The sequence below is a fragment of the Panthera pardus genome, unplaced genomic scaffold (genome assembly GCF_024362965.1).
Source record: "Panthera pardus isolate Hobbes unplaced genomic scaffold, ASM2436296v1 HiC_scaffold_21, whole genome shotgun sequence".
In the NCBI taxonomy this organism is placed as follows: domain Eukaryota; kingdom Metazoa; phylum Chordata; class Mammalia; order Carnivora; family Felidae; genus Panthera; species Panthera pardus.
In genome coordinates this window covers 25,781,214-25,805,918 of record NW_026526777.1, presented here as the reverse complement: position 1 = coordinate 25,805,918, position 24,705 = coordinate 25,781,214, and the positions used below count along the sequence as shown (strand labels likewise).

At 48.2% G+C, this 24,705-nt stretch overlaps 1 protein-coding gene and 1 long non-coding RNA gene across 4 annotated transcripts in view; one reads left to right on the top strand and one right to left on the bottom strand.

Moving 5' to 3' along the window:
- Positions 1-24,705, top strand: part of LOC109257220 (uncharacterized) — a 42,039-nt gene that overhangs the window by 9,257 nt on the left and 8,077 nt on the right. The window contains exon 3 of one of the 3 annotated variants that reach the window (XR_008424563.1): positions 19,718-19,784. This is a non-coding gene — a long non-coding RNA (uncharacterized LOC109257220). Of the gene's footprint in view, positions 1-2,655; positions 2,911-5,813; positions 6,526-19,717; positions 19,785-24,705 lie in introns of those variants that run through there. The other 2 variants (XR_002075919.2, XR_002075921.2) reach the window with 2 other exon arrangements.
- The window catches only part of DSTYK (dual serine/threonine and tyrosine protein kinase), a 49,343-nt gene continuing 30,814 nt past the window's right edge, over positions 6,177-24,705 (bottom strand). Inside the window, exons 4-13 of the mRNA XM_019433145.2 lie at positions 21,113-21,345; positions 20,626-20,709; positions 19,818-19,994; positions 19,080-19,209; positions 18,010-18,166; positions 17,426-17,558; positions 15,298-15,411; positions 13,766-13,880; positions 10,973-11,107; positions 6,177-10,557 (exon numbers count right to left, since the gene is read on the bottom strand). Coding sequence (XP_019288690.2) covers positions 10,370-10,557; positions 10,973-11,107; positions 13,766-13,880; positions 15,298-15,411; positions 17,426-17,558; positions 18,010-18,166; positions 19,080-19,209; positions 19,818-19,994; positions 20,626-20,709; positions 21,113-21,345 — 1,466 coding nt within the window. The 3' untranslated portion in view covers positions 6,177-10,369. The remainder of the gene's footprint in view (positions 10,558-10,972; positions 11,108-13,765; positions 13,881-15,297; positions 15,412-17,425; positions 17,559-18,009; positions 18,167-19,079; positions 19,210-19,817; positions 19,995-20,625; positions 20,710-21,112; positions 21,346-24,705) is intronic.

Here is a 24,705-nt window from a genome sequence, read left to right as displayed (position 1 = left end):
TTTGTGTGGATATACTTTTCACTTCCTTTGGATAAATGCCAAGGAGTATGATCACTGGTTTGTATGGTAAGCATATGTTTAGTTTTCTACGAAACCACCAAACTGTCTTCCAGTTTTCATTCTCACCAACAATTAAAAGTTCCTCATTAGCTTGTGGTATTGTCAGTTTTCTGGATTTTGGCCAATCTAATAGGTGCATAGTGGTATCTCTTGTTTTAATTTGCATTTCCCTGATGACGTATTATGTGGAGCATCTTTTCCTGTGCTCATTTGCCATCTATATATCTTCTTTGGTGAGGTGTCTGTTCAGATCTTCTGCCTATTTTTAAATCAGATTGTTTTCTGTTGAGTGTTAAGAGTTCTTTATATATTTTGGATAGGTGTCCTTTACCAGATTTGTCTTTCACAAACATTTCCTCCCAGTCTGTGGCTTGTCTTTTCATTCTCTTGATGGAGTTTTTCACATTTTAATTTTGACAAAGCCTAGTTTATCAGTTCTTTTTTAGATCATGCCTGGTATTGGATCTAAAAGACCTCCATGTGCAAAGTCATCTGCATTTTTCCTATTTTAACTTCTAGGAACTTTTTTTTTTTTTAGTTTTTCAAATTTTATTTATTTTGAGAGAGAGAGAGGTAGGGAGGGGCAGAGAGAGAAGGAGAGAGAGAATCCCAAGCAGGCGCCACACTGTCAATGTAGAACCTGATGCTCGAACCACAAGACATGACCTGAGCCGAAATCAAGAGTCAGACACTCAATCAACTGAGCCACCCAGGTACCCCACTTCTAGGAACTTTGTAGTTTTGCATTTTACATTTGATTTTGTGGTCCATTTGGGGTTAACTTTTATGAAAGGTACGAGGTCTGTGTCTAGATTCATTTTCATTGAAGTAAGCTCTACGCCCAGTATGGGGCTGAAACTCACAACCCCGAGATCAAGAATTGCATTCTCTACTGACTGAGCCAGCCAGGCGCCCCTAGGTTCTTTTCTTTGCATGTGGATGTCCAGTTACTGCAATACCACTTGTTGAAAAGACATTCTTTCTCCACTGTATTGCCTTTGCTCCTTTGCCAAAAATCAGCTGACCGTATTTATGTGGGTCTGTTTATTCTTTCACCAATACTACACTGTCTTGATTAGTGTAGCTTTTATAAGATTTTATTTATTTTTGAGAGAGAGAGAGAGAGAGAGAGAGAGAGAGCAAGTGGAGGAGGGGCAGAGAGAGGGGGAGAGAGAGAATCTCAAGCAGGCTCCGCACTGTCAGTGCCGAGCCTGATGTGGGGCTTGAACTCATGAACTGTGATCAGAGCCTTATCGTAAGTCACATGATGTCAATCCTCTGACTTTGTTCTTTTCCTTCAATATTGTGTTAGCTATTCTGGGTCTTTTGCCTCTCCATATAAACGTTACAGTTCATTTGTGGCTAGCCACAAAATGACTTATTAGGATTTTTGTTGGGATTGCATTGAAACTGCAAAGCAAGTTGGGAAGAACTGATCATGACGATTCTGACTCTGCCTATCCATCAGTATGAATATCTCTCCACTTATTTAGTTCTACTTTGATTTCTTTCATCAGAGTTTTGTAGTTTTCCTCACAGAGATCTTATACATACTCCTGTTAGATTTATACCTTAGTATTTAATTTTTGGGGTGCTAATTTAAATTGTATTATGTCTTTTAATTTCAAATTCTACTTGTTTATTGCTGGTATATAGGAAAGCAATTGACTTTTTTTTTTTAAGTTTTATTTATTTGTTTTGAGAGGAAGGGAGAGAGAGAGAGAGAGAGCACAAACAGGGGAGGGGCAGAGAGGGGGAGAGAGAGAGAATCCTAAACAGGCTCTGCACTGTCAGCACGGAGCCCAACACGGGGCTCAAACCCACGAACCGTGAGATCGTGACCTGAGCCGAAATCAAGAGTTGGCAGCTCAACAGACTGAGCCACCCAGGCACCCCATCTTTTATTTACTTATTTATTTTTAGAGAAACAGCACGAGTGCGAAGGGGCAGAGAGAGAGGTTGACAGAGAATTCCAAGCAGGCTCCATGCCACCAGTGCAGAGCCCAATGCACAGCTTGAACTCACAAAACAGTGAGATCATGACCCGAGCCGAAACCAAGAATCAGACGCTTAACCGACTGAGCCACCCAGGCACCCCAAATTTTTTTTCTTTAACAGGCTCACCAGTGTGCCGGGGTGGCTCAGTCGGTTGCATCTGACTCTTGGTTTTGGCTCAGGTCATGACTTCATGGTCGTGTTGGGCTCTTTGCTGACCGCACACGGCCTACTTGGGATTCTCTCTCCCTTTCTTTTTGTCCCTCCCTCCTCATGTCTCTCTCTCTCTCTCTCAAAATAAATAAATAAACATTAGACGCAAATAAATGAAACAGGTCTACTATCACAGGGTTTCTGCTCCTGGAAGCCAGCCCCCCCTTGGGCGTAGTCACTGAAATACAGTAGATTGCTAGCCTATGCCACCTTTCCTTCTCCTGGAGATTTTTCTTCTCCCTCTACTTTGGCTTCTTGAAGACCACTTGGAGCAGGAGTGAGAGAAGAGGGGTGAACAAGAGGAAAAGAGTGAATAAGGGAAGGGTGAGGAGGGTAAAGCGTGAGGAGGGCAAGCCACAGGCTTGCTGAATCTTTCTCCCGGTCCAGGTACAAAGAGTGTGGCGCCCTTGCTTGAGTTCCTCGTCACATGTGGCCAGGACGGGGCTGCGAGCCAAGACAGCTAAGCGATGGGCCCAAGGCCTGTGCTGAGCCCAGTGAGGACATTCTTCCTGTCACCTCGTGAGGGAGTGAAGCCCTTGGTGGTCGCCTGGAGATCTACCACGGATCCTATCCACCGATTCTCTGTGCGCCTGTGATACCTTCCAATACCTATTTCCTTTCCCTTGAATTAGCCATTTCATTCACTTTGTCTGTTTAATATTTATTTAATTTTGAGAGAGCACAAGCGGGGGAGGGGCAGAGAGAAGGGGACAGAGGATCCAAAGTGGGCTGTGCACTGACAGGCTGACAGCAGCGAGCCCGACGTGAGGCTCAAACTCACAAGCCACGAAATTATGACCTGAGCTGAAGTCGGACGCTCACTCAACTGACAGAGCCACCCAGGTACTCGCCATTCACTTTCTTAAATTGCAAGAAAAACCGATGTTCACACAGTAACAGAAATGCAATACACTAAAGCTGGAGTTCTCTCCCTAGGAAAACCACTGTTATCAGTTTGATATGTGTATGTATCCTCACAAATTTTTTCTGTGCATATAGAAACAGAGATGGACTAGATCTCTATTTAATTTGGGATTATGGGAGACGGAAGGCATTTTTACCAAAAAACGGGAGTCATACGAAGTTACTTTTTTTTTTTTTTAAATTTGTTTTAATGTGTATTTGTTTTTGAGAGAGAGAGAGAGAGAGAGACAGAGCACAGGTGGGGGAGGGGCAGAGAGAGAGAGAGAGGGAGACACAGAATCTGAAGCAGGCTCCAGGCTCCGAGCCGTCAGCACAGAGCCCGACACGGGGCTCGAACTCATGGATCACAAGATCATGACCTGGGCCAAAGTCAGACACTTAACCGACTGAGCCACCCAGGCCCCTCAAGGGTGCACATCTTTTTCAAAAATGTATTAGCCCAGGCTCAGGTGGCTCAGTCGGTTAAGTGTCCAACTTCGGCTCAGGTCAGGATCTCACGGTTTGTGAGTTCAAGCCCCGTGTCAGGCTCTGTGTTGACAGCTCAGAGCCTGCTTTGGATCCTCTGTCTCCCTTTCTCTCTACCCCTCCCCTCCCTTCTCTCCCTCTCTCTCAAAAATAAACACGCACACACAAAATAAATTTTTAAATGACAGTAATAACAAATGCATTAGTCAATTTGCTTGTAGATTTTTTTATTTCTTGATTTCTTCATGTATTAGAAATATGAACATTTTACGGGTGCCTGGGTGGCTTGCTCAGTTAAGCATCCAACTATTGATTTCGGCTCAGATCATCTCACAGTTGTGAGATCAAGCTCCACATCAGGCTATGCACTGAGTGTAGAGCCTGCTTAAGATTCTCTCTCGCCCTGTCCCTCTGCCCCTTCCCTGTGCATTCTCAAAAAAAAAAAAAAAAATATGAACATAACGATTATCAGTTATATACTGCAATCATTCTCTCCAAATTAGTGATTTATCTTAAATTTTGATTTTGGTGTCTTTGGCTGCATATACATTCTTTATAATTTCTATGTTTTTTCTTTATGGCTGCTAGTTTCCTGATCACACTCAAGAAAGTTCTCCCTGCCCCCAAACTATACATGAACATATTTACATGCATTTTCCCCCAGGGGCAGCATGGTGTAGTGGTTAGTTGTAGAAGGAGAAATTCTGGAGCTGGACCTCTTAGGTCCAAATCCCAGCTCTGGCATTTATCAGTTGTATAACCCTGGTTAATCTCTCTGTGCCTTAATTTCTCATTAGTAAAATGGGGTTGTGGTGGTGGGGATTAAGTGAGTTTATATATGTAAAGCATTTAGAATAGTGCCTAGCATATAGAAATACTTGTTCCTTTATAGCTTTCTTTTTTTACATTTAGATCTTTTTTCTTTTGCGTGTTTTTTTTTTCTCAAGTGGATAGCCAGTTTTATAAAATAGTCTGGTTTTCCACTGATTTGAAATGCTACCTTTAGGGTATAGTGAGGAACAGCCCATCCCTAGGAGGGCCCTAAAAGGCCTCAACCAGTTCATAGCCAATCATAACTGCACTTGAAAGGAGGTTGTTCAGTTATTACTTTGTGGACTCCTTGGGATCCTGCTGAAGGCAGAAATTGTGAAATTGAATTTAACAATGTTCAGAAACTTGGCGGCCCCTCCCTCCCCTCTGAACTCCACCCAAACACAGGGCCAGGAAGGCCACCCCGGTAGCCCTACTCAAGGGAAAAAGCCTGAGGAGGGATGTGTTGTTGGGAAACCACGCCCACTCTAAAAATGCGCAAAACACGAGCTGTTTTCTGCAGAGTAATCATGGCAAGAGAAAAAGTGAAGCAAACTCAGTCGTGCTGAACTTTATACTAGAACAGAGAGTATGTACATGTAAGATGGGAGGCATTTACTGTGAGGGTGGCTGGAGCTAGTGGAAAGTTTCTTCAGCCTAAGAGGCTTATCTGCAAGAAACGTCTACTGTGTAGGGCCTGGCTGAGAACCATCCAGGTTGAACTTCAGCTCCAACCCTGGCACCCGGAGTCCATCACAAACATGTCAACTGTATTTTAGGGTGTGCTGCCACCTCCTGGCCAAACTCGTGTTGCTGTCACATCACAGGCAGTTGTAGCAAAAAGTGACGCAGCCACACAAGTGCAATCCGGTAACCCCAAACCCCACCAAACACACCCGCAAGCTGCTGGCTGACATTCCGTGGTGACTACAGGTGGTGCCACTCTGCTGCTAGGGGTCTATGACGGGGCGTATTGGGCAAGCAGCTCTGAACAGTGGGGTGAGCCTAAATAAAAAATTCAAATAGCCTGGGGCGCCTGGGCGGGGGTGGGGGGGTGTTCAGTCGGTTGAGCATCTGACTCTTGGTTTCGGCTCAGGCCATGATCTCACGGTTCATGGGTTCAAGTCCCACGTTAGGCTATGCACTGGCAGCGTGGAGCCTACTTGGGATTTTCCCTCTCTCTCTCTCGCTCTCGCTCTCGCTCTTTCTCTGCCCCTCCCACAATCTCTCTCTCCCTCTTGCTCTCTCTCAAATAAACTTAAAAAAATTTTTTTTAACCTTTTAAAAAGGAAATTCAAATATTCCAAATGCAGATACACCAGCATATAGATTCCATTCTCTCACAGTGAAATAAAGAGGAGCCGGGCCCACGCCTGGGCTCAGCGCGCTGCAAGTTCGTGCTGAAAAGAAGCTGGGGAAAAGGCTGTGAATCCAGGAAGAGGCTCTGAAAAGTGAATTGCTATCACTCGACTTCATCCCAATCTTCTCTGCTGTCCTACCTCCCATCCGCCTGCCCCGCCCTCTGGTAGCCGTAAGGCCAGGCACCCAGAAGTCCAGAGCAACATGCCTGGGGCAGTAAGACGTTCTGTCGCTCTCTAAGGCACACCGAAAGGCCTCTGACTGCCGAGGTCCCAGTGGAAACGGAACGAATAGGGGGCGTCTTCCTAACCTGGGGAGGGAAGGGAAAACAAAGCCCAGGAGATGTCAACTAAAACGTGAATGTGATCTTTATTATACAGCACATGTGGTATCTGTACATCCCAACAAGTATACAGGATACTCTATAAAACCAAACCTGACCGCTCAAAGTTACACTGGACGAAGATTTAACCCAAAGTCACGTCTTGTAAAAACACAACGCGGTCCTGTGTGCCATGTTCCGGATCGAGGCAGCACAAGAAGGGAGAGGAGAAGGACTGGGTTTGGGCCAACGTAACGTCCTCTGGTTATTGCACTTTCATTCTACACACTCAGTACGTTATGCTTTTATTAACACTGTAATAGACATTAGTCCTTTTGAAACAAATAAAAATATTACATAAAGGTAAAAGACAACAAGCCATCCAGACCAATTTTCTTTTCAGCCCTCCGAGTCAGGTGGCCTCCCCCAACGCCAGGTACTCACATGGTCTCTACGCTCCTCTCAACTGGACTGGATGTTGACAAAGCAGATGTAGTTAAACATAAAACCCTTTTAGGAACAGTAGTGCTACTTGCAACCCCCAAAGGAGAGTGCGATACGAGTTTCTGAAGGTTACCCCCCCCCCCCTTATCCACTTTGCCGCAGCACTGGCCCTAACCACTCCCCCCCGAGTTAGAAGGAGCAATCCACTTTTTTTGTTGTTGTTTTAAACAAAAAGTGGGTTACTTGATCCAGCAAATCCAAAAATCAAGCTTTGAAAACTCAAAGAAGCAACTAGTCTTTTGGCAAAGGACTCGTCAAGGGCCATTCATCCCGCTCTGAAGCAGTATGGACTCTGGCTGGAGTCTCCCTGGTTAGCCAGATGGGAGACCAGGCGTGCCTTCTCTCCAGAGCAAGGCCAGAGGGACTCTCTACTCCCCATGGGCTACTGTCATCACCGATCCCTCCTGGCTTCTCAGTGCTAAATACTAAGCCAATAATAATAATAATAATAATAAAGTGTCATGCAGTGCAGTTATCACTTTGGAGCCCTGCCACCCCAACCTCTTCTCTCATCAGGGAAAGACTTCTGGCCCCTCTTTGGCAGCTCAGGTAAAGATGCATCCAAATGCCGACAGGGACTGGTGGAGAGTTCTACCGTTCCCGTTTCCATCTGTCGTAGTTAATAATAGCCTTTCCTTCAACGTTTCCCTGAACTTTAGTGTTAAAAAATCAGGAGAAGCTGCTGTCTGGGCTCTGTTCCCTTGAAACTGATGGAGTCATAAGTGATTCTCTTTGGTCCGGAAAGAACCAACACTGCCCTCTTTCCCAGAGAAGTGGAAGGCTCGCTCAACCCGCGAGCCGCGTGCCTGTGGAAACCTCACCCAGGCGAGCATTCCTCAAGTCATGCCAGACTGCCCTCGCTGCCAGCTCCCTGGGCACAGTGTCAGCCACTCCGGGGCTCCGGGCTTCATCTATTTTTCTGATTGCTCTGCAAGAAGGTCCCTCACTCGGTTCTGAAGTCACGTAAGGGACCGGACTTCAAGCACATTAAAAATGGCCAGGTGATCATTTTCGGGCTGGGGTAAACCGCCCTGATGAAGTGATTAGAAGGACAGAACACAGTGAGGGTCATTCTTCCATCCCGTCCGTCCTCCTCCCCAGCCACAATCTCACCTCGCCGCTCGGGAGCACATACAACCAAATCTAGGAGGGAAAATCGTTAGGACTTTGGTCTTGTCGAGCCCTCTATAGCCCAAGTGCCCCCCAGACTTCTTTGAATACCTAGTGTCTTCCCAAGTAATATACAGTACAGTACATTTCATGGCATCCCATCACCGTAGTAACAACGGGTGCCAAGGAACAAAGGATCCAAAATTAGCGGACAATGTTATAAAACAAAAGCAAAGTATGCAGTGTGTTATATATATGCACACCTGCACTCAGCCTGCTGAGTGTTTAAATAACACCTCCAAATATCTATATGTGGACTTTGGCTGGCCTGGAGATTTTCAGGAATATTTTGCACCTTTCCTCAGAATACTTTTTTTTTTTTTTTTTTTAATGAATTGTTAACGCAACTACCGTCTTACTTAGCACTGGTCCCTCCCATCCTCCTTCCTCCTCACTCAGGCAAAAAAATCTGCTAGGAAACTGGTGTCTGAGAGCTGACAAGGGACACTGGGTGGAAGACAAGCGACCCTCCCTCCCTGTGAATGGGGATGAGAACTAAGACTTTGGAAGAATGTTAGGAAAATGACTTCAGCACGGAAGCACAGATTCCTGATCCCAGCTAGAGTAAAGGAAGACCGGCTGCAAAAGGGAAGCACAGAAGTCCTTTATGAAATCTCATACAGAACAGACACTGAGACTGTTTTTCCGGCAGGTAGACACTACTCACCTCTCCTTTTTAAACTTGAAATCTGGCTTCCTGGAAGCCCCATCATTGTTTCCAGAAGGACAAACGAGTTAACGTGACAAGAACGGAGTGATGATTTGAAGAAGTAAAGCTATAAATAGGTGTTAAGAGACCTACCGAACATTCTACCAACACAAGGCTGGCTGGCGCTCACAGAACCCAAAGATACTGGGTGTCTCACTTTATCGTTTGCAAGTAGAAAAGTTTTTAGCACTATGTGGAGTCTCTGAAGGGCTCCAAGTGCTTAGAGGGTTACTGTGCTCAAACGTATCATAATCCGAGCTTGGGATAGCCAAAGAGTTAAAACTGAACTTTAGATTCCATTTCTACTCCGTTAATGTTTAAGAGATGGTCATTCTCTCGGAAACAACCCTACAAAATTCCAGCAGCGAGTCTGCCCATTTTCTTACACATCTACTCAGGGACCTGCTTCACAGAGCTGGAGGTCAGGCACAAGGGACAGACCACAGTGCTTGGGGACTAGGCAGATGCGACAGAGGCTCCTCACCTCCACTGCCTCTTCCTTCACCCGCCTGGTTTTCTAAATCTAGAGGACCATTTTGGTGGAGAGAGGCCCGAAGTCAAGATCTGAGAGGCACCGATATTTAAATTGTTCCCCTTCAGAATTTCTTACTGTGTACACCTCCTGACAAATGCTCACACTGTGTGTGTCCCAACTGCAAGGGAGGGGAACCGCCCCAGAGGCTAACACACAGGGCGAGGAGCACACACAGAGCTACAAAGAGCATTCTTCTTTTTCATCTGGTGCTTGTCTTCTTGCCTTGTATTCAAAACAAGGTAAAAAGAAGGGACGAATTGCGAAAGAGATCTTGGTGAAAAAGCTCACTGACCCAAGTTTAAAAACATCAGTGTGTTAGGTTCAAACACAAAAACGAGAGTTTTTGATTCTTTTAAGTTTTAGAAACAATGTGGTATCTTTCTAGTAGGTTTGCGTGGAAGTTCACGGCCTCCAGATCACTGCCCCTTCTCAGGTCTCACCAGATACTCCACATGGGTCAATGTTACTCAGACACTCATCCCCAGGTACCATGTTAACTGGACCTTCCCCATGTTGAAACCCAAAGGCGGGGGGAAAAGTCAAGAATGAAGGGAAGAAAAAGAGATTGGGTCCTGGGGTTGCCAGTAACTCAAAATCCAATCGCATATGTATATACACACATATGCATACACACACATTTTTTTTGCCTTTATGCAGCCTCTTGGTGATGTAACCCATGAAAGCCTCCGCCAGAAGTCAGGGATATTCGGTCCCATAAATGTAAACACGCTGGCACCATAAGGAGCAGACAGCTCCGTTTCTAGCTCCCTCACCGGGGCCTCTGGCTGCTGCGACCTGAGATCTCCGGCTGCAGGTAGTGGGAAGTTATTTTTTTGTTCTGATGTTCTTACAATCCCAGAACTAAGTTCATGTTTTCCAGGGGTCCTGACGACTGGATAGAACCAAACTATTCCTAGCTAGAGCCGAAATTACAAAAATTCTAATTTTTAGTACTATCACCACCGCAGTGCCCCACTTGTCTTAGCAACATACAGTGAGCAGACGATGGTGACATTTGCCTCCTTTTCAGTTCTGGGGCTGGAACGCTGCATTCTTCAGTGTTTACGTGTCCCTCACGATCTTGTGCGGACGGGATAGTGTGGGGCACCGGTGAGCCGCTGAACGCGCCCCAATGGCCAGCGAGCTCCTCGCTACCTGGCAGGCGCCTCTGCCTGGGAAGGTCTCAAGTTGCCCAGCGGGCATCAGTTCCCTCGGGAGCTCTCTGAATAAACGTCCAATTCTTCCCACGGCCAACAGGTGAGGGGAAGGAAAGAAACAGAGTAAAAGAGAAAGGTCTTTGCTTTCAAGTAGAGTCATCCAGTCCCCGGTTCGGCTGCTCCGAAGCGGACGCGCACAGCCGGTCCATGATGCCCCGGAGCATGGGCTGCACGATGCCCAGGAGGGGCCTCTGGGAAGGGTCGCCGTCCCAGCAGGCCTCCATCAGCTGCCAGCACTCCTCGTCGAACACGGGCAGACGCTCCGGCCGGGCCCCTGGAGACAGGCGCGTGGAAAGAAGACCAGAGTCAGCGACGGGGCCGGTGCCACCACGAGGCCTGACCGGCTTGCAGACCGATGGCCCACGTGGGGCTCAGGAGTTCTGGCATCGACTGCAGACACCTAGGTTAGAACCTGACAGTAACGGTGACAGAACACTGGAACGCACTGGCACAGGAAGTAGAAGAATTGGAAATTTTAAAGAAAAAAAGCCTTGACACGGTTCAGCGCAATGCTACCTGAAAGCAAAGGGGCGACCTCGGTGTCTTCCCCGGATTCCCTGACGGTACGTGGCCCTGCGGTGCGACGGCCGGAGCGGGTGACAGGAGGCCCGGCTGCAGGGCCTGGTCTCAGTCTCCCCTCGATGGGGGCCGGGGCGGGGTCGGGACAGGGTAGGGCTTGTGGCTCTTACCTCTTCGCACATTGTTCCAGAGATGGTCTTTGCTGGCACACCTCTCAAATGCTTCGGGGAGCTTGACAGAGCCCGAGCAGATATACCAGAAGAGGATGCCAAAGGCGTAGACATCGACGGAGTTGTCGTACTTCCCTACAGCAAGAAAGGGTGACGGCAGTGAGCCGGGGCGAGAGATCAGCTGTGCCCCTATAACTGGGTCTGCAGAGGTCATCACGCCTTTTTGTCTAAAGCTTTTAACAGCCATGATCTCCCACAGCAACCCCGGTAGGCAGGACCGCTGACAACGCCCATCTTCTACCCAAAACCACAGCACAGGAAGGGCGATGCGAGACACCAGGATGGCCAAGACCAGAGCCTGACAAAGGAGAAGGAGGACAGGCCTCTGATTTTGATTGAACAGCCAAGAAGACCCATCCTGACGGGTCGGATTGGGGAAATAAGCTTGGGAAACACAGGTGGGTGAGCAGATTGGAACCAGAATGTAAAGATTTTTAAATTTTTTAAAAATAGTTAATTTATTTTTGAGGGGGGTTGGTGGGGAGGGGCAGAGGGAGAGACAGAGACAGAGAGAGAGAGAATCCCAAGCAGGCGTGCAGGAGCCTGATGTGGGGGCTCAAACTCACGAACTGTGAGATCATGACCTGAGCTGAAATCAAGAGGGTCAGGACGCTTAACCAACTGAGCCGCCCAGGCGCCCTTAGAATGTAAAGATTTTTTTAGTTTATTTTTTTCTTTCTGAGAGAGAGAGAGAGAAGGGAGAGGGGCAGAGAAAGAGAGAGAGAGAGAGAGAGAGAGAGAATCCCAAGCAGGCTCTGCACTGTCAGCACAGAGCCCAATATAGGGCTCGAACTCATGAGATCATGACCTGAGCCTAAATCAAGAATTGGACACATAACCGACTAAGCCACCCAGGCACCTCAGAATATAAAGATTTTTAAAAGACAGAAAAGTCTGGATTCAATGGGCAGCATGAGGTCCTTTAGGTTTTAGGGCAGGAGGTGACACGAAGAACCTATTTCAGAAAGATTCTTCTGACAGCAACAGGATGGACTGCAGAGAATCAAGGGAAGTGAAATACCAAGCAGCCAAAAGAAAACAACCGTGGGGGGGAGAGAAATGTTCCAAGAAGTGAATCTCGAGAAAGAAAACGACTGTGTGCTGAGTCCGCCGTGGGTCCCACTCACCCCCGCCCTCATGCCCATCACTCAGGGAAGGACCGGGGCCGGACCAGTGTGTGAGGCCAACGAGAGCAGGCCACGTACACGGCTCATTTTAACTCTTCCCCACGCTGATGAGGGGCCTGCCGGGACCGTCCCCTCTTCCCTGGCACAGACACGAACCCCCCCCCCCCAACCTCTCAGGCTCAAACTCTCGAGTCCTCGTCTGGTCATCCTTTGCTGTTCACCATCAACACCTAGTTAACCACAAAATCCCACCCGTTCCTCCCGTGAACTGATCCTGAATCTGGCACGGCTTTTTTGTGTCAGTGCTGCTACCAGCCTGATCCTGGAGACCCAAACCCCTGGTCTGCCTGCCTTGGTTCTCGCCCCGCAAAGCCCCTCCACCTCCCGCTGCTAAGCTGACCTTCCGTGAACGTGTCCTCATCCCCCGCCTGCACAGTTCTTTTTTTCAAATTTTTAAAATTATTTTTGAGAGAGACAGAGAGAGAGACAGAGCAAGTGGGGAGGGGAAGAGAGAAGAGGGACAGAGGATCCAAAGCAGGCTTTGTGCTGACAGCAGAGAGTCCTATGTGGGGCTTGAACTCGCAAATCGTGAGGTCATGACCTGAGCCTAGGCCAGACGCCTAACAGACTGAGCCACGTGGGCGCCCCAAAAGCTCAAGTTCCAGTATTTCTTCCACAGCGAGGCTTTCTTCCTCGGTGTGGATTTCAAGCTCGGTGTGTTTCATCTCCAACCTTGTTTGCTTTTACTCCCCACAGGGAGTTGTCCCCTGTCAGGCAATTTTCCTCATACTTCCCTTTCCCCAGCCTCCAGAATGTTCTCTCCTTTCAGACACCCGGTTAGATTCTAGAGCCAGAAGGACCTAGATTCCAATCCCAGCTCCATCATTTCTAGCTCAGCATTGTGGGGTGGCTTTCTGATGTTCACCGGTCTGGACTTAACTTTACCCATGACACGGGCACAAAAATGCATCAGCGGCAGCACAGACTTGCTGTGAGGATTAAATGGAACAAAATATATGAAAAACCGTACTCGCACTGCCTAGCTCCAAGAACATGCTTAATAGCAATGCCCTGCCCACATACCAATTTTCCCGGACTTGACTCAAGTCCTACCCCAAATCTCCTACCATAAAACTGTCAAACATTTCAACCTTCACTTACCACCTGTCTGAACACCAGCATCACATCACGTAGCACCCGAATTAGCACCTGGTCACACAGTCTGATGCTGCTTCCTAATTGTTTTACCTCTCTTAATAGATCTCTGTCATCAGCGAGTTCATTGATGATCAGGGCCAACTCCTGATGTACAGAAGTTATTCAGTCAGGACTTTATGATCAACTAACTGGTTGATTATGGCAACCACGGCACGAATAGCCCAGAGAAACGTCCAAAAGCAGACCTGGTGACTCCTGGTTACGCTTCTCCTTCTCACCCCTTCACCTCCTCACCTTCCCCCTACCTGTCTTTAGGTTTCCCCTCCCCTGGCTCTCCCTTGCCCGCCCCAGACCGGCCGGTAGTTACTTGTGGATACTACTTAAGCAAGAGGTAGAACTCATTAAAGCATGGAGCCCTGCTGAGGCCCACTCCCGCCCTGCAGCTTACCTGTGAAAAGTTCAGGGGCCATATGGATTGGTGTCCCCACAATGCTGCCTGACATCATGGCCTCTGGCTTGCAGAACCCTAAGTCAGTGATCTTGGCACGGTTCTGCTTGTCCAGCTGCCAACAAAGCAGGGCAAGAGTCAGCCTGCGTCTGACCCTGCACGTAACGCTCAGGTGCACACTCAAGCTCAGGGGCACACTCAAGCTCTGAAGCGGGTGTCTACTTCCCAGGAGCGCTTCCTCAATCCTGCTTCCCGCCTCCCTGTCTCCAGACTCGTTCCCTTTCCCATCTTCCCCCCAGACTGTAAGCAACCTAAAGGCGGGGGCTGCCTTTTTCGTCTTTGTATACCTAGCGCTTAGCACACTGCCTGGCACATAGCAGGAACTTAGTAAGTCTAGGAAGAACGAATAAGTGAAGGACACGGAGGAAAGGATTTTGGTTCCAGATTATTCTTCTCTGACCTCCAGACCCCAGGGCAGAAAGTTGCTAAGTAAGAAGGCTGAGGTCCTCTGGTGAGCTGAGGAGAGTTTCCTGAATTCCCTGCAGTTTCCTTTCCCAAAGGCCCAAGAGAATAAATCTACGTCTCATTTGACTACAGATAAGCCTCTTAGGTTTCGGCCTATGATTTTAGGACGATCTTTCCCTTCCCCCCAAACTGCTGTCATCTCTCTATATGTACCTGTTGCCAGAAACACCTCAATGATAATGCAACACAGTGTCAAGAGAATATGTCAGAGGAGTCTCTACAATTGAGATAACGGAACATGACCACCTTACCTTTAAGGTGCATTTACCCATCTCAGCCCTCATCCAGCACCTGTGTTCAAACCCTAAGCAATAACAAGACCTGGAAGCCTCGAACGCATCGTCACAAAAGCACAAAAGAGCAGAAAGACTATTCCAGATTAAAGAAGGATAAAAAACATGAAAACAAAGTACGCTGTACGACCCTTGGAGCGAACCCTGGATCAAACACACAAACAAATGACCGTATTCGGGTAACTAAACATATTTGGGACAACTGGGAAATGTTAATATAGACTGCATGTTAACTAACAGCATTATACCAATGTTAAATTTCTTTGGTGTGATAATGGCATTTTAATTACACAGAAGAATGTCCTTTTTAGGAGATACAAGCTCAAGTATTTAGGAACGTGTTATCTGCAACTTACTTTCATATACTTGAACAAAGAGTGTGCATACGTGTGTGCGAGACTGAGGAACAGAGAGAGACTAACCCAGGAGAAAGAGAATATGAATCCGGGTGAACCATATGTGGTCGTTGTACCACTCTTTTCTCTTCTGTAAGTTTGAAGTTTCTCAACGGTGTTCGGAGGAAAAGCCTTAAGCAACGTACGCTCAGTCTATGATGCGGCTTCACGCTCCCCAAGCATTATGTCTGAGATCCCATCAATCCACTGTTTTTCCGGCAGCCTCTTCCTATGATCAAACTCACATTCGTGGGGACCCTCCCAAGGTCACTTAACCCACGGAGGCGGGGCGTTATCTCGGGGAAACAGCTCTACTCACCAGGACATTTTTTAGCTTGATATCACGGTGGACAAGTCCCTGGCTGTGCAGAAAGCGGATTCCTTCCACCACATCTAGGGCTATCTGTAGACGTGTCTCCAGCGTCAGCCCAGCCTTGGGGAGACAAAAGGGCTCACGTGTCACTAACAAGACAACTCCTCAGTCCAACTTGCTTAAACCAACTAAGAGTTCCTTCTGCGGGGCACTGAGAGTCGGCCTGCACCAGGGCACACAGGACAAGCGCAGAGAGTAGATGGGAAGAAGGGAAGAGGAAAGAAGTTAGGAGGAGGAGGCTGAGGGGTTGCCCCAAACAGGACTACAAGAGGCACGGTCCAACAACTGAACGCATGAGTTCATTTCCATCCCCTACCCCCAACAAACTCTGGAACTGCCCTTGAGACCCAGAGTACTTCTGGGTCTCAGGGTGCGTGGCTGCTAGGTCAGCGGAGCACGTGACTGCTAGTCTCGGGGTCATGAGTTTGAGCCCCACGTTCGGCAGAGAGATGACTTAAACATTTTTTTAAGTAAGAAAATAAAAACATATTTTTTACAAAAAAGGTGTTTCTAGGTTTCTCGGGCAGAATGACTTCTGCTGCATTGTAAGCCTCATTGGCCCAGGTTTGGCTTTACAGATTCAAATATCAAACTCACACATCTTACTTGTACCGGGCCTCCAACTTAGGGTCTCCTGAATTCCAGAGGACATTACATCACTCATCCAGAAGCTGAGATTCAGTTCTCTAGCCCTCTTGTGGGAAAGCATCAGACAGTGCTGAGCTTAACTCCTCTGAAATGAAGAGGGAGAGCCACCGGGAGAGTCATTTTCTCGACCCTATTGAGTTTCCACGGCTCCTGCGATCATTTCTAGAGATTCCTGTCTTATATCCAGAAGCGTCCGCATAAACTGGCATGAGAGGCATCTGTGAGAAGGGACCTACCCACATGCGCTGGGGTTAGCTTCCCCCAGCCCCACTGAGCCCCAGTGTAGGGACCAGAGAAACGAGCGTCTCTACTTCCCTTGCTGCTTTGGGCGAGGGAAACTGAGCATCCGACTGACCGTATCTCCTCTTCACTCAAAATCTTTCAACAGCTTTTCAGGGTCTAGACTGCGATTTGAATTCTATGGAAATTCTTTTTTTAAAAAAAATTTTTTTTAATGTTTATTTATTTTTGAGACAGAGGGAGACAGAGCATGAGTGGGGGAGGGGCATAGACAGACGGAGACACAGAATCTGAAACAGGCTCCGGGCTCTGAGCTGTCAGCACAGAGCCCGACGCGGGGCTCAAACCCACGAACCGTGAGATCGTGACCTGAGCCGAAGTCGGCCGCTCAACTGACTGAGCCACCCAGGCGCCCCTGTATGGAAATTCTTAATTCTGGTGTTCTACAATTTGTTCTCAACATGTCTTTGCACATCACGCTCTTCTAGTCCCAGACAGCTGCTCCAACACGACCAGTGTCCTTCAGGTGGAGGGCATTACGCTCCTCCTTCCCCCTAGTGTGGCCTCTTCCTTCTACCAAATTTTACCCATCAAGGTATATTTACCAAACTCAAATCCTCATGACATACTCACTGACTACAAGTCTCTTAGAAGCTTTTGACAATTAGACTTTTTTTTTTTTTTTTTTTTAAAGTGAGCTCTCCACCTGAAGTGGGGCTTGAACTCCTGACCCCGAGATCAAGAGTCACACGCGCCACTGACCGAGCCAGCCGGGGGCCCCTGGCAATCGCACCTCCTGATATCCCCTTCTGGTGCTTAATACAGGCTCTTGGACAAAAAGGAGTCACTGATAAATACTGGCTGGTTAAACGACAAAAAGTGGCTCATCCCTCGAGAGCGAAAAAAGGAGGAAGAACAGCAAAGTTCTAGGACGCTTTTCTGCTCCTCCGCGTAGTCTAGGTTTGTACCACCATCACCAGAGGTGACGGTGGCGAACCGGCAGCGTTCTGGGCCGAAAATCAGACTCTGAGAAGTCTGTGAGGTTTTTCCGGATTGGGGTAATCAAGCTTGACTATTCCAACAACGTGTCGTGAAAGCTAGAAGGCCCGGACAAACAAGGAGGGATGACAGGCCGGGGAGGACCCCGTGGCTCCGGCTGCGCGGTCACGCCCTCGCCCCGCCTCACCTTCAGCCCGGTGTAGAGGTCCCGGTGCAGCCTCTCCATGATGAGCAGCACGGCGATGCTGGAGCCGCCGCCGTAGCCGTAGTCGATGACTGAGCCGTGGAGGTCCACCAAGCGCTCGTGCTTCGGCAGAGACCTGGTGGGAACGAGAGAGGCCGCGGCTGCCGTGCTCCGGTCTCACCCTGCACAGCGTGCCGCCACGGGGGAAAGGATACCCCAGGGACCACCCTCAGTCCAGGTCCAGGGGGACCGGCCCTCGGCACAGAGGAAAGGGAAAGACAACGGCCTCCAGCGAGGACAAAGCGTCACGGAATCTAGAGACGGACGGGCCGCAAGGACTAAGGAAGAAGTCCAACGGGAGACGGAGTCTGTGAGAAATCAGGATGGCGGGGAGAGGGCAAGCAAAGCCACTGAAGGCCTGGCAGAGAGCACGTGACTGGAACAAACCCAGAAATACTGTCCACGACACCCTGGGGCACAGGAATGGAGAGACCAGGGACGCTGCAGCTCTTGGTACAAAAGTCGTGTCGGCTTCCGGCTTCTTCTCTGGATCTTTTCCCACAGGGATGAACGACAGGAGAACCCACCTCATGTAGTGAAACTCCAAAGCCAGGTCATTCCAGTGCTTCTCATCCGGAGGGACGACCGACTTGAGGGCACACGGGAAGTGTCCTCCCCAGTTGTCACACAGGTACACCACACCGTACTGGCCCCGGCCCAGTTCCTGACCCAGTTTAGGTTTACCTATGAAAAACAGAGACAGGGATGAGGCAGGAGGAATGGGAGCCTGCCTCTTGCTCTTGGGGTTGTGGGTTCGAGCCCCACGTTGAGTGTAGAGCTTACTTAAAAATAAAACCTTAAAGACTGCCTATGAAGAAAATATATACCTTGTTTAAGAAAAAAGGAAAAAAAAAAGGATTCTTAGACACAGACCTAAAAGTAGGAAGTTGTAATTCTGACAGTACTGGAAACTAGTAGAAAGTACCCTAACTGGTCCGATTTATTTATTTTTTTAATGTTTATTTATTTTTGAAAGGGGGGGAGGGGCACAGAGAGAGGGAGACACAGGATCTGAAGCAGGCTCCAGGCTCTGAGCTGTCAGCACAGAGCCTGACGTGGGGCTCGAACCCACCAACTGTGAGATCATGACCTGAGCCAAAGTCAGACGCTTAACCGACTGAGCCACCTAGGTGCCCCCTAACTGGTTTGATTTAAATAAACCTGTCATGTCACCTGAACTATACAAATAGCGGGACCAGGGGCGCCTGGGTGGCTCAGTCGGTTAAGCGTCCGACTTCAGCTCAGGTCATGATCTCGCGGTCCGTGAGTTCGAGCCCCGCGTCAGGTTCTGTGCTGACCGCTCAGAGCCTGGAGCCTGTTTCAGATTCTGTGTCTCCCTCTCTCTCTGACCCTCCCCCGTTCATGCTCTGTCTCCCTCTGTCTCAAAAATAAATAAACGTTAAAAAAAAAAAAAAAGAAAAAAAAAAAAGAAATGGATTCTGTAACAAATAGTGGGACCAAACAGACTTTAGGGTTTCAAAAACCCATCAGTGGGTGCTTAGGTAGCTTTGCAAGGAAACAGCGTTAGAGGTAGAACATGCGAACGCCAGGTATCCAGAAACTTCTCCCAATTTACTTGGGAAAGACAGGGACTCACGATGTAGCAAGACATCCTGTAAAGAACGGCTTTCCAGAGAAAGGCGAGCCAGGCGGGGGGCATGATCCTTGCGAACCTTCAACCAGAGATCTTCTGTTTTCTCCAACCGACCTGAGTGGCCAGCTTCTAGCTGGAAGAGAAACAGAAAGAAGACACGTGACTTTCCAAGTCCCTAGTTTGGCTTCCTCACCTATTATATGGGGACAATAATATCTACCTGCTGAGGACAACTGAGAGAGTTACCCAAGCTGTGCAGAACACAGCTCCGACACTGGCATCCAGTGAGCTCTCGATAAATAACCACTTTGCCTCCTGGATGCGCCATCTCCACACCCTCCCCTCTATACACACGTACACACATGTGCACGCGTGCACACACGCGCGCACACTCTGAGGGGACAAGCACATGTCACATAACTGTGAACCAGTGTGAAAGTTACAAAGTCATCCTCCTCTGTGACTCATTTCTAAAATACTAAATAAATAAAATTCCTACCCCTTGATTTTCATTCCTCACTCGGTGAAATGGGGAGAAATTAACCGAGTTCCCTTCATGTTCCCAAGAGTTAGAAAGATCTCCACGTGAAAAATGTACTGATGAAACTTCCTATAACATGATATTATCCTTTAACATATAGGAAGAAGATACACTGATGATTTTAGAAAAATTACACGCAGAGCAGTGGGCAAAATATTGCTCGACAGGTAAGGCTCTTCTCTCTCTTCCGACATACGCACCTGCCGCAAGGAGGCTGCAAAAGCCTCATGAGAACTGTTGAGCCGGGTCCGGAACTGGCTGCAAATGCTCTTGGCCAATTTAGAGGCACTGAGGCTCTCGATGGCTTCCTGGGCCACCTTCCTCTTCCATTCCAGTGTGATGGCGGGTGGGCTCACCCACGTGATACGCTGGATGATCTGCGGGGAAGAAGAGAGGAAGAACATGCAAGGGTGGGGACAGGAGCCACCAGAAAGAGCCAACGCCCTTCCCCTCTGGGCTACCCACTCGTTAGGAGCAGGCTAGTAAGAAAGCAGCCACGTGAAGGCCAAGATTCCTCTCCCATTCCATCTACCTCATAATCAGGGCTCAGACCAAAGGAAAGCATCAAAGAACACTAGGCCTAGTCTACGGGCTCACAAACCCTCACTACATACAGTCAGCGCCGGGGGCGCCCGGAATTCCCTTTCTGAACTCAGTATGGAATAAGAGCCACATCAAATTCCAGAAAAGAAACCACACAAATGGCCTCTGGCAGGAAAGCCTGATTCTGAGAAAACATTTCGGCTGGGGAGAAAGGAATCTGAAGAAGCTAGTGAAGGAGAGTCTTACGGCTGCATAAAATATTTAAACGCACCATTCTCAAGCGTTAAAGTGGCTCCGTTCCTAATTATCTCAGAGCTGGCATAAACCAGAACTGTCTTGGACAGGCAAATCGGGACAAACGGCCACCTACCTACACCAACAGAAGATCCTAGACATCAGCTGCTATTGGTGACTAAGGTTCTGAGCCAACCAGGGCCAGAGAATGTTTCTCTAAGCAAGCCCCACCTGTTTGATTTGCTCCCACAGCATCCTTGTAACCGAGGACCCTGAGTGAAACGTAACTTCGACGTGATAGGCGGCATTTAAGATCTGGAAGAGAACACACAAACCAAAGTCAATACGCCCTGAGCAGAGGGGCTGATTAGAAAATGTGATAAATAGTATTTACTTAAGGCAGGGTCCAGTTTCAAGGTTCCCAAATAGACCCATCGATACGAGTGCAGAGTCGACGCAGGTGCATCATCGGTTCTGCGGCTCTCTGGGCCCCTTTCCTTCCCTCTTCACCTTCTAGCTCATCACCCGAACTGCGACTGTGCAGCTCACAAGCCCCTCTGACAGGCAGTGCTCATGTGACGGAAAAGTTCAATATAATTCAAAGGGGATGGGCAGAGGGGTGAAAGGGCAACTCCGGGCTAACTTGAGGCTGGGTTTCTGTGTGGTGTCTGCTTTGTGCGTCACCTGTGACACGGTATCTTGGCCATTCTGCGAGTACCTGTTTGAGATAATTACTGGTGATGTGAACTGAGACATCCTGGGACTTCTCCAGGCTCTGCAGGCACCGTTCCAGGGTGCCGACGAAGCTCTCGCGCAGGTAATCCACTGAGCTGATCAGCTTGTTTGCCACCGCCTGATTAAGCCGGGAGATGATGAGCTCCTGTATCTGTCGGATGCAGCATTTGATTTCTCTGGTGCCCACTGGCTCTCCGTTCTCAGGGACAATGACATCTATGGAGGCAGAGAAAGAAGCCAGTGGGCTGTGAGAGGAAGGGGCAGGCACTGAGAATAAGGGCCTCCCCCAACCAAAGCCGAGGAGCTACCAGCACGATGGCTGTAAAAGACACGGCTGGCTGACGAGCTCTGACCTTCAGTATGATCCGGGGCCATGCGATCCTCTACTACTTAGGCATCTAAGAATACTGAGAAAAAGCAACTGTGTCTAGAACGAGCCCATTGATTTTTGTCAGCTTTCATGTCGCATTTATAGGAGGAGGATCATTTATTGAGTGCAGACCATTTGACAGGCACCATACTAAGTATTTTATATATGCAATCGAATTTAATCCTCACAATAACCTTGTCAGGTGGGTATTTTTTTTTTAATGTTTTATTTTTGAGAGGGCATGAGAGGGGGAGGGACAGAGAGAGAGGGAGACAGATGATCAGAAGCGGGCCCTGCGCTGACAGCAGCGAGCCCGATGTGGGGCTAGAACTCAACAAACCGTGAGATCGTGACCTGAGCCGAAGTCGGGCACTCAGCTGCCTGAGCCTCCCAGGCGCCCCTGTCAGGTGAGTATTATTGGTCACATTTTACGGGTTGGGAGACAGTCTCAAAGAAAGGACAAAGGCGGCACCCGGAAGGGTACGGTACGGTTAGGAAGTAATACGGCTAGCATTTGAACCCAAAGCTCAGGGACTGCAAAACCTTTGTAACCTTTCACACTGCCTAGTTCCTGGAAAAACCCGAGAGTCAGAGATTCAGCACTGATCAATTGCTAGATAAGTAAAAAGTAAAACTGGAACACTGTCACCATCCAGCTACCTCCCAGAATCAGAAATCTGTTTTGCCAGCCAGAGGACAGAACTTAAGAGAAGACAAGTTACCTGCAAAAACTCCACTCCTAAAAAGGCACTCTCATGTCTACTGTGGGAATTTAAATCGGTGCTACCTCTTTTGGAGGAGATCCCATAACATCTAACAAAAAAAATTGTTTTTAATCTATCAGAATTTTAAGCTAACCAACAAATCAACAAAATCACCTACATTCCCTTTGACCTAACTATTCTATGTATGTAGGTATTACCTTTAAAAAAAAAAAAAAAGGCTTTTCTTTAATACATTTTTCAAATGTTTATTTATATTTGAGAGAGACAGGGAGAGACAGAGAGAGAGAGAGAGAGAACGAGTGGGAGAGGGGCAGAGATACAGAGACAGAATCTGAAGCAGGCTCCAGGCTCCGAGCTGTCAGCACACAGCTCAACGTGGGGATCAAACCCACGAACCGTGAGATCATGACCTGGGCCAGAGTCAGATGCTTAACTGACTGAGCCACCCAGGCACCCCAAAAGTCTTTTCTGAAGTGTGTATGCCATATAGCCAGCATACCTGCATTACCTTTATTTAAACAAAACAAAACAAAATGAAACAGAACAAAAAAACGGTACCAGAAATCTGGTTCCCCAGGCAGCTGGTAAATCTTCTGGCCTCTTCTAAATTTACTTATTGCATCAAGGGTCTCCAGGAAGAACTTAGAACAAGGTTAAGTAGTAGCCATGCAAGTCTCGTCTAACACACAGCCGAGTATGGAAGTGGCTTCACAAATCCATCATGCAGTTAACAGAGCCAGACGTCCGATCTACACGCTCCCAGTTCCCCCTGCGTCTGTTGAACTAACCACCGCTTCCCAGGCACCAAACTTGGTGTACTTGGCACCTAATATACAGTCAAATATTTCACGGTCTGCCCACCTTTACCAAGGGCTCTGTGCCACTGGCACTGATGTGCCAGCTTTGTTTCGGTGAGTCAGAAGCCCTCCTAGCATCTCCACTGCAAGTCCTCCCTACGGGGGGAATTCACCAAAGATGTATCTTTGCTCATCTTTAGAAAGACCTGTAAGAGATAAGGCACCTGTGTTTGCTAGAGTCAACTCTATGTCCTTTGTATAAGCGTGACACGGCCGTATACCATCATTCGCACACTCATTCGGGCTCTGAAGAGGTACCATCCACAGACTCTGTGTTATCTGCTGTAAGAGATGTGAAAATGTTATCTAGAAGAGGCCTTGAAGGCTAGGTAGGATTTGGAAATTCCCAAATAAAAGACATTTTGGGTTTAGGGCAGAACAGGAGCAAAGAAAAAGTAAAGGAAGCATATAGAGGACAGCAAGCAGTTGAGACCAACTGAAATAGAAATTACAGGAAGGTGCACATTGGGAAAGAGGAAGAGGAAAGTCGGTCAGACTTTGGAAGATCTTTAACACTAGGCTCATAAGTCTAAACTTAGTCTGTAGGAACAGGGAGCCGCGAAAGATGAACTGGAGAAAGGAGAGAAAGATGTCCGGGGGAGCAACAGGTAACAGTAGTTCAGGCAGACTGCAGAAGAGGCAGCAGAAAAGCAAAGGTAGATATGAAACAGGGACGAAGACTCGTCAGGACCCGGCGGCAGACCGGATGCAGGACGAGGGAAAGCAAAGAGCCGGAGACCAGGCTGAGCCTTGGGAGCCGGTTATGAGGACGACGGTGGCGGCAGCAGCCAGAAACAGATTAAGAAGCAGGAAAGCATGGAAATTAACTCAGAAATAAGACTGTTAGATTCAAATTCTGCCCTTACTCTTCAGTAGCTATGTGACCTTGAGCAAATTACTTAACCTGCCTGAGCCTCAGTTCCCTCATCAAGAAGATGGCAATGCACAGAATCCACAGGGAGACTGGAAAAAAAAAAAGAAAAGGAAAAAGAAAAGAAAGGAAAAGAAAAGAAAAAAAACTGATGCTAGCTCTCACATAAGAAATTCTGATTGGGGTGCCTGGATGGCTCAGGCAGTTAAGTGTCCGACTCTTGTCTCGACTCAGGTCATGATCCTGCACTTCATAGGTTCGAGCCTTGAGTCGGTCTCTGTGCTGACAGCACAGAGCCTCCCTGGATCCTCTCCCCCTCTCTCTCTCTGACCCTTCCCCTTTCACGTACGCCTGCTCTCTCAAAAATAAAGAAAGAAAGAAAAAGAAAAGAAAAGGAATTCTGATTAATCGGTCTGCAGTGCTCTGCGGTGGTATCGAACATTTATATTTTCAAAGAGCCTCCCAGCAGATTTGGATGTACAGCCGGGACTGAGAACCCAAAGGGTAACTTGCAAACGACTTCCCTTTAATGAACAGGTGGTAGGGCTCACGTTCCTGCAGGGAGGTCCACAGACCAGTCAGTATGCAAGGTCAGCCACACCTAAACGTCAGCCCCAAAAGACCTGACCCATCACCGTGCCCCAATTTTCTTAACAGCCATCCATGAAGAATGGGGCTTCCAGAAAAGCTGAAAACAGGACTTTGGGAAATCCTCCTGAGCTGGGTTTCGGGAGCAGCCTGGAAAGAAAATGA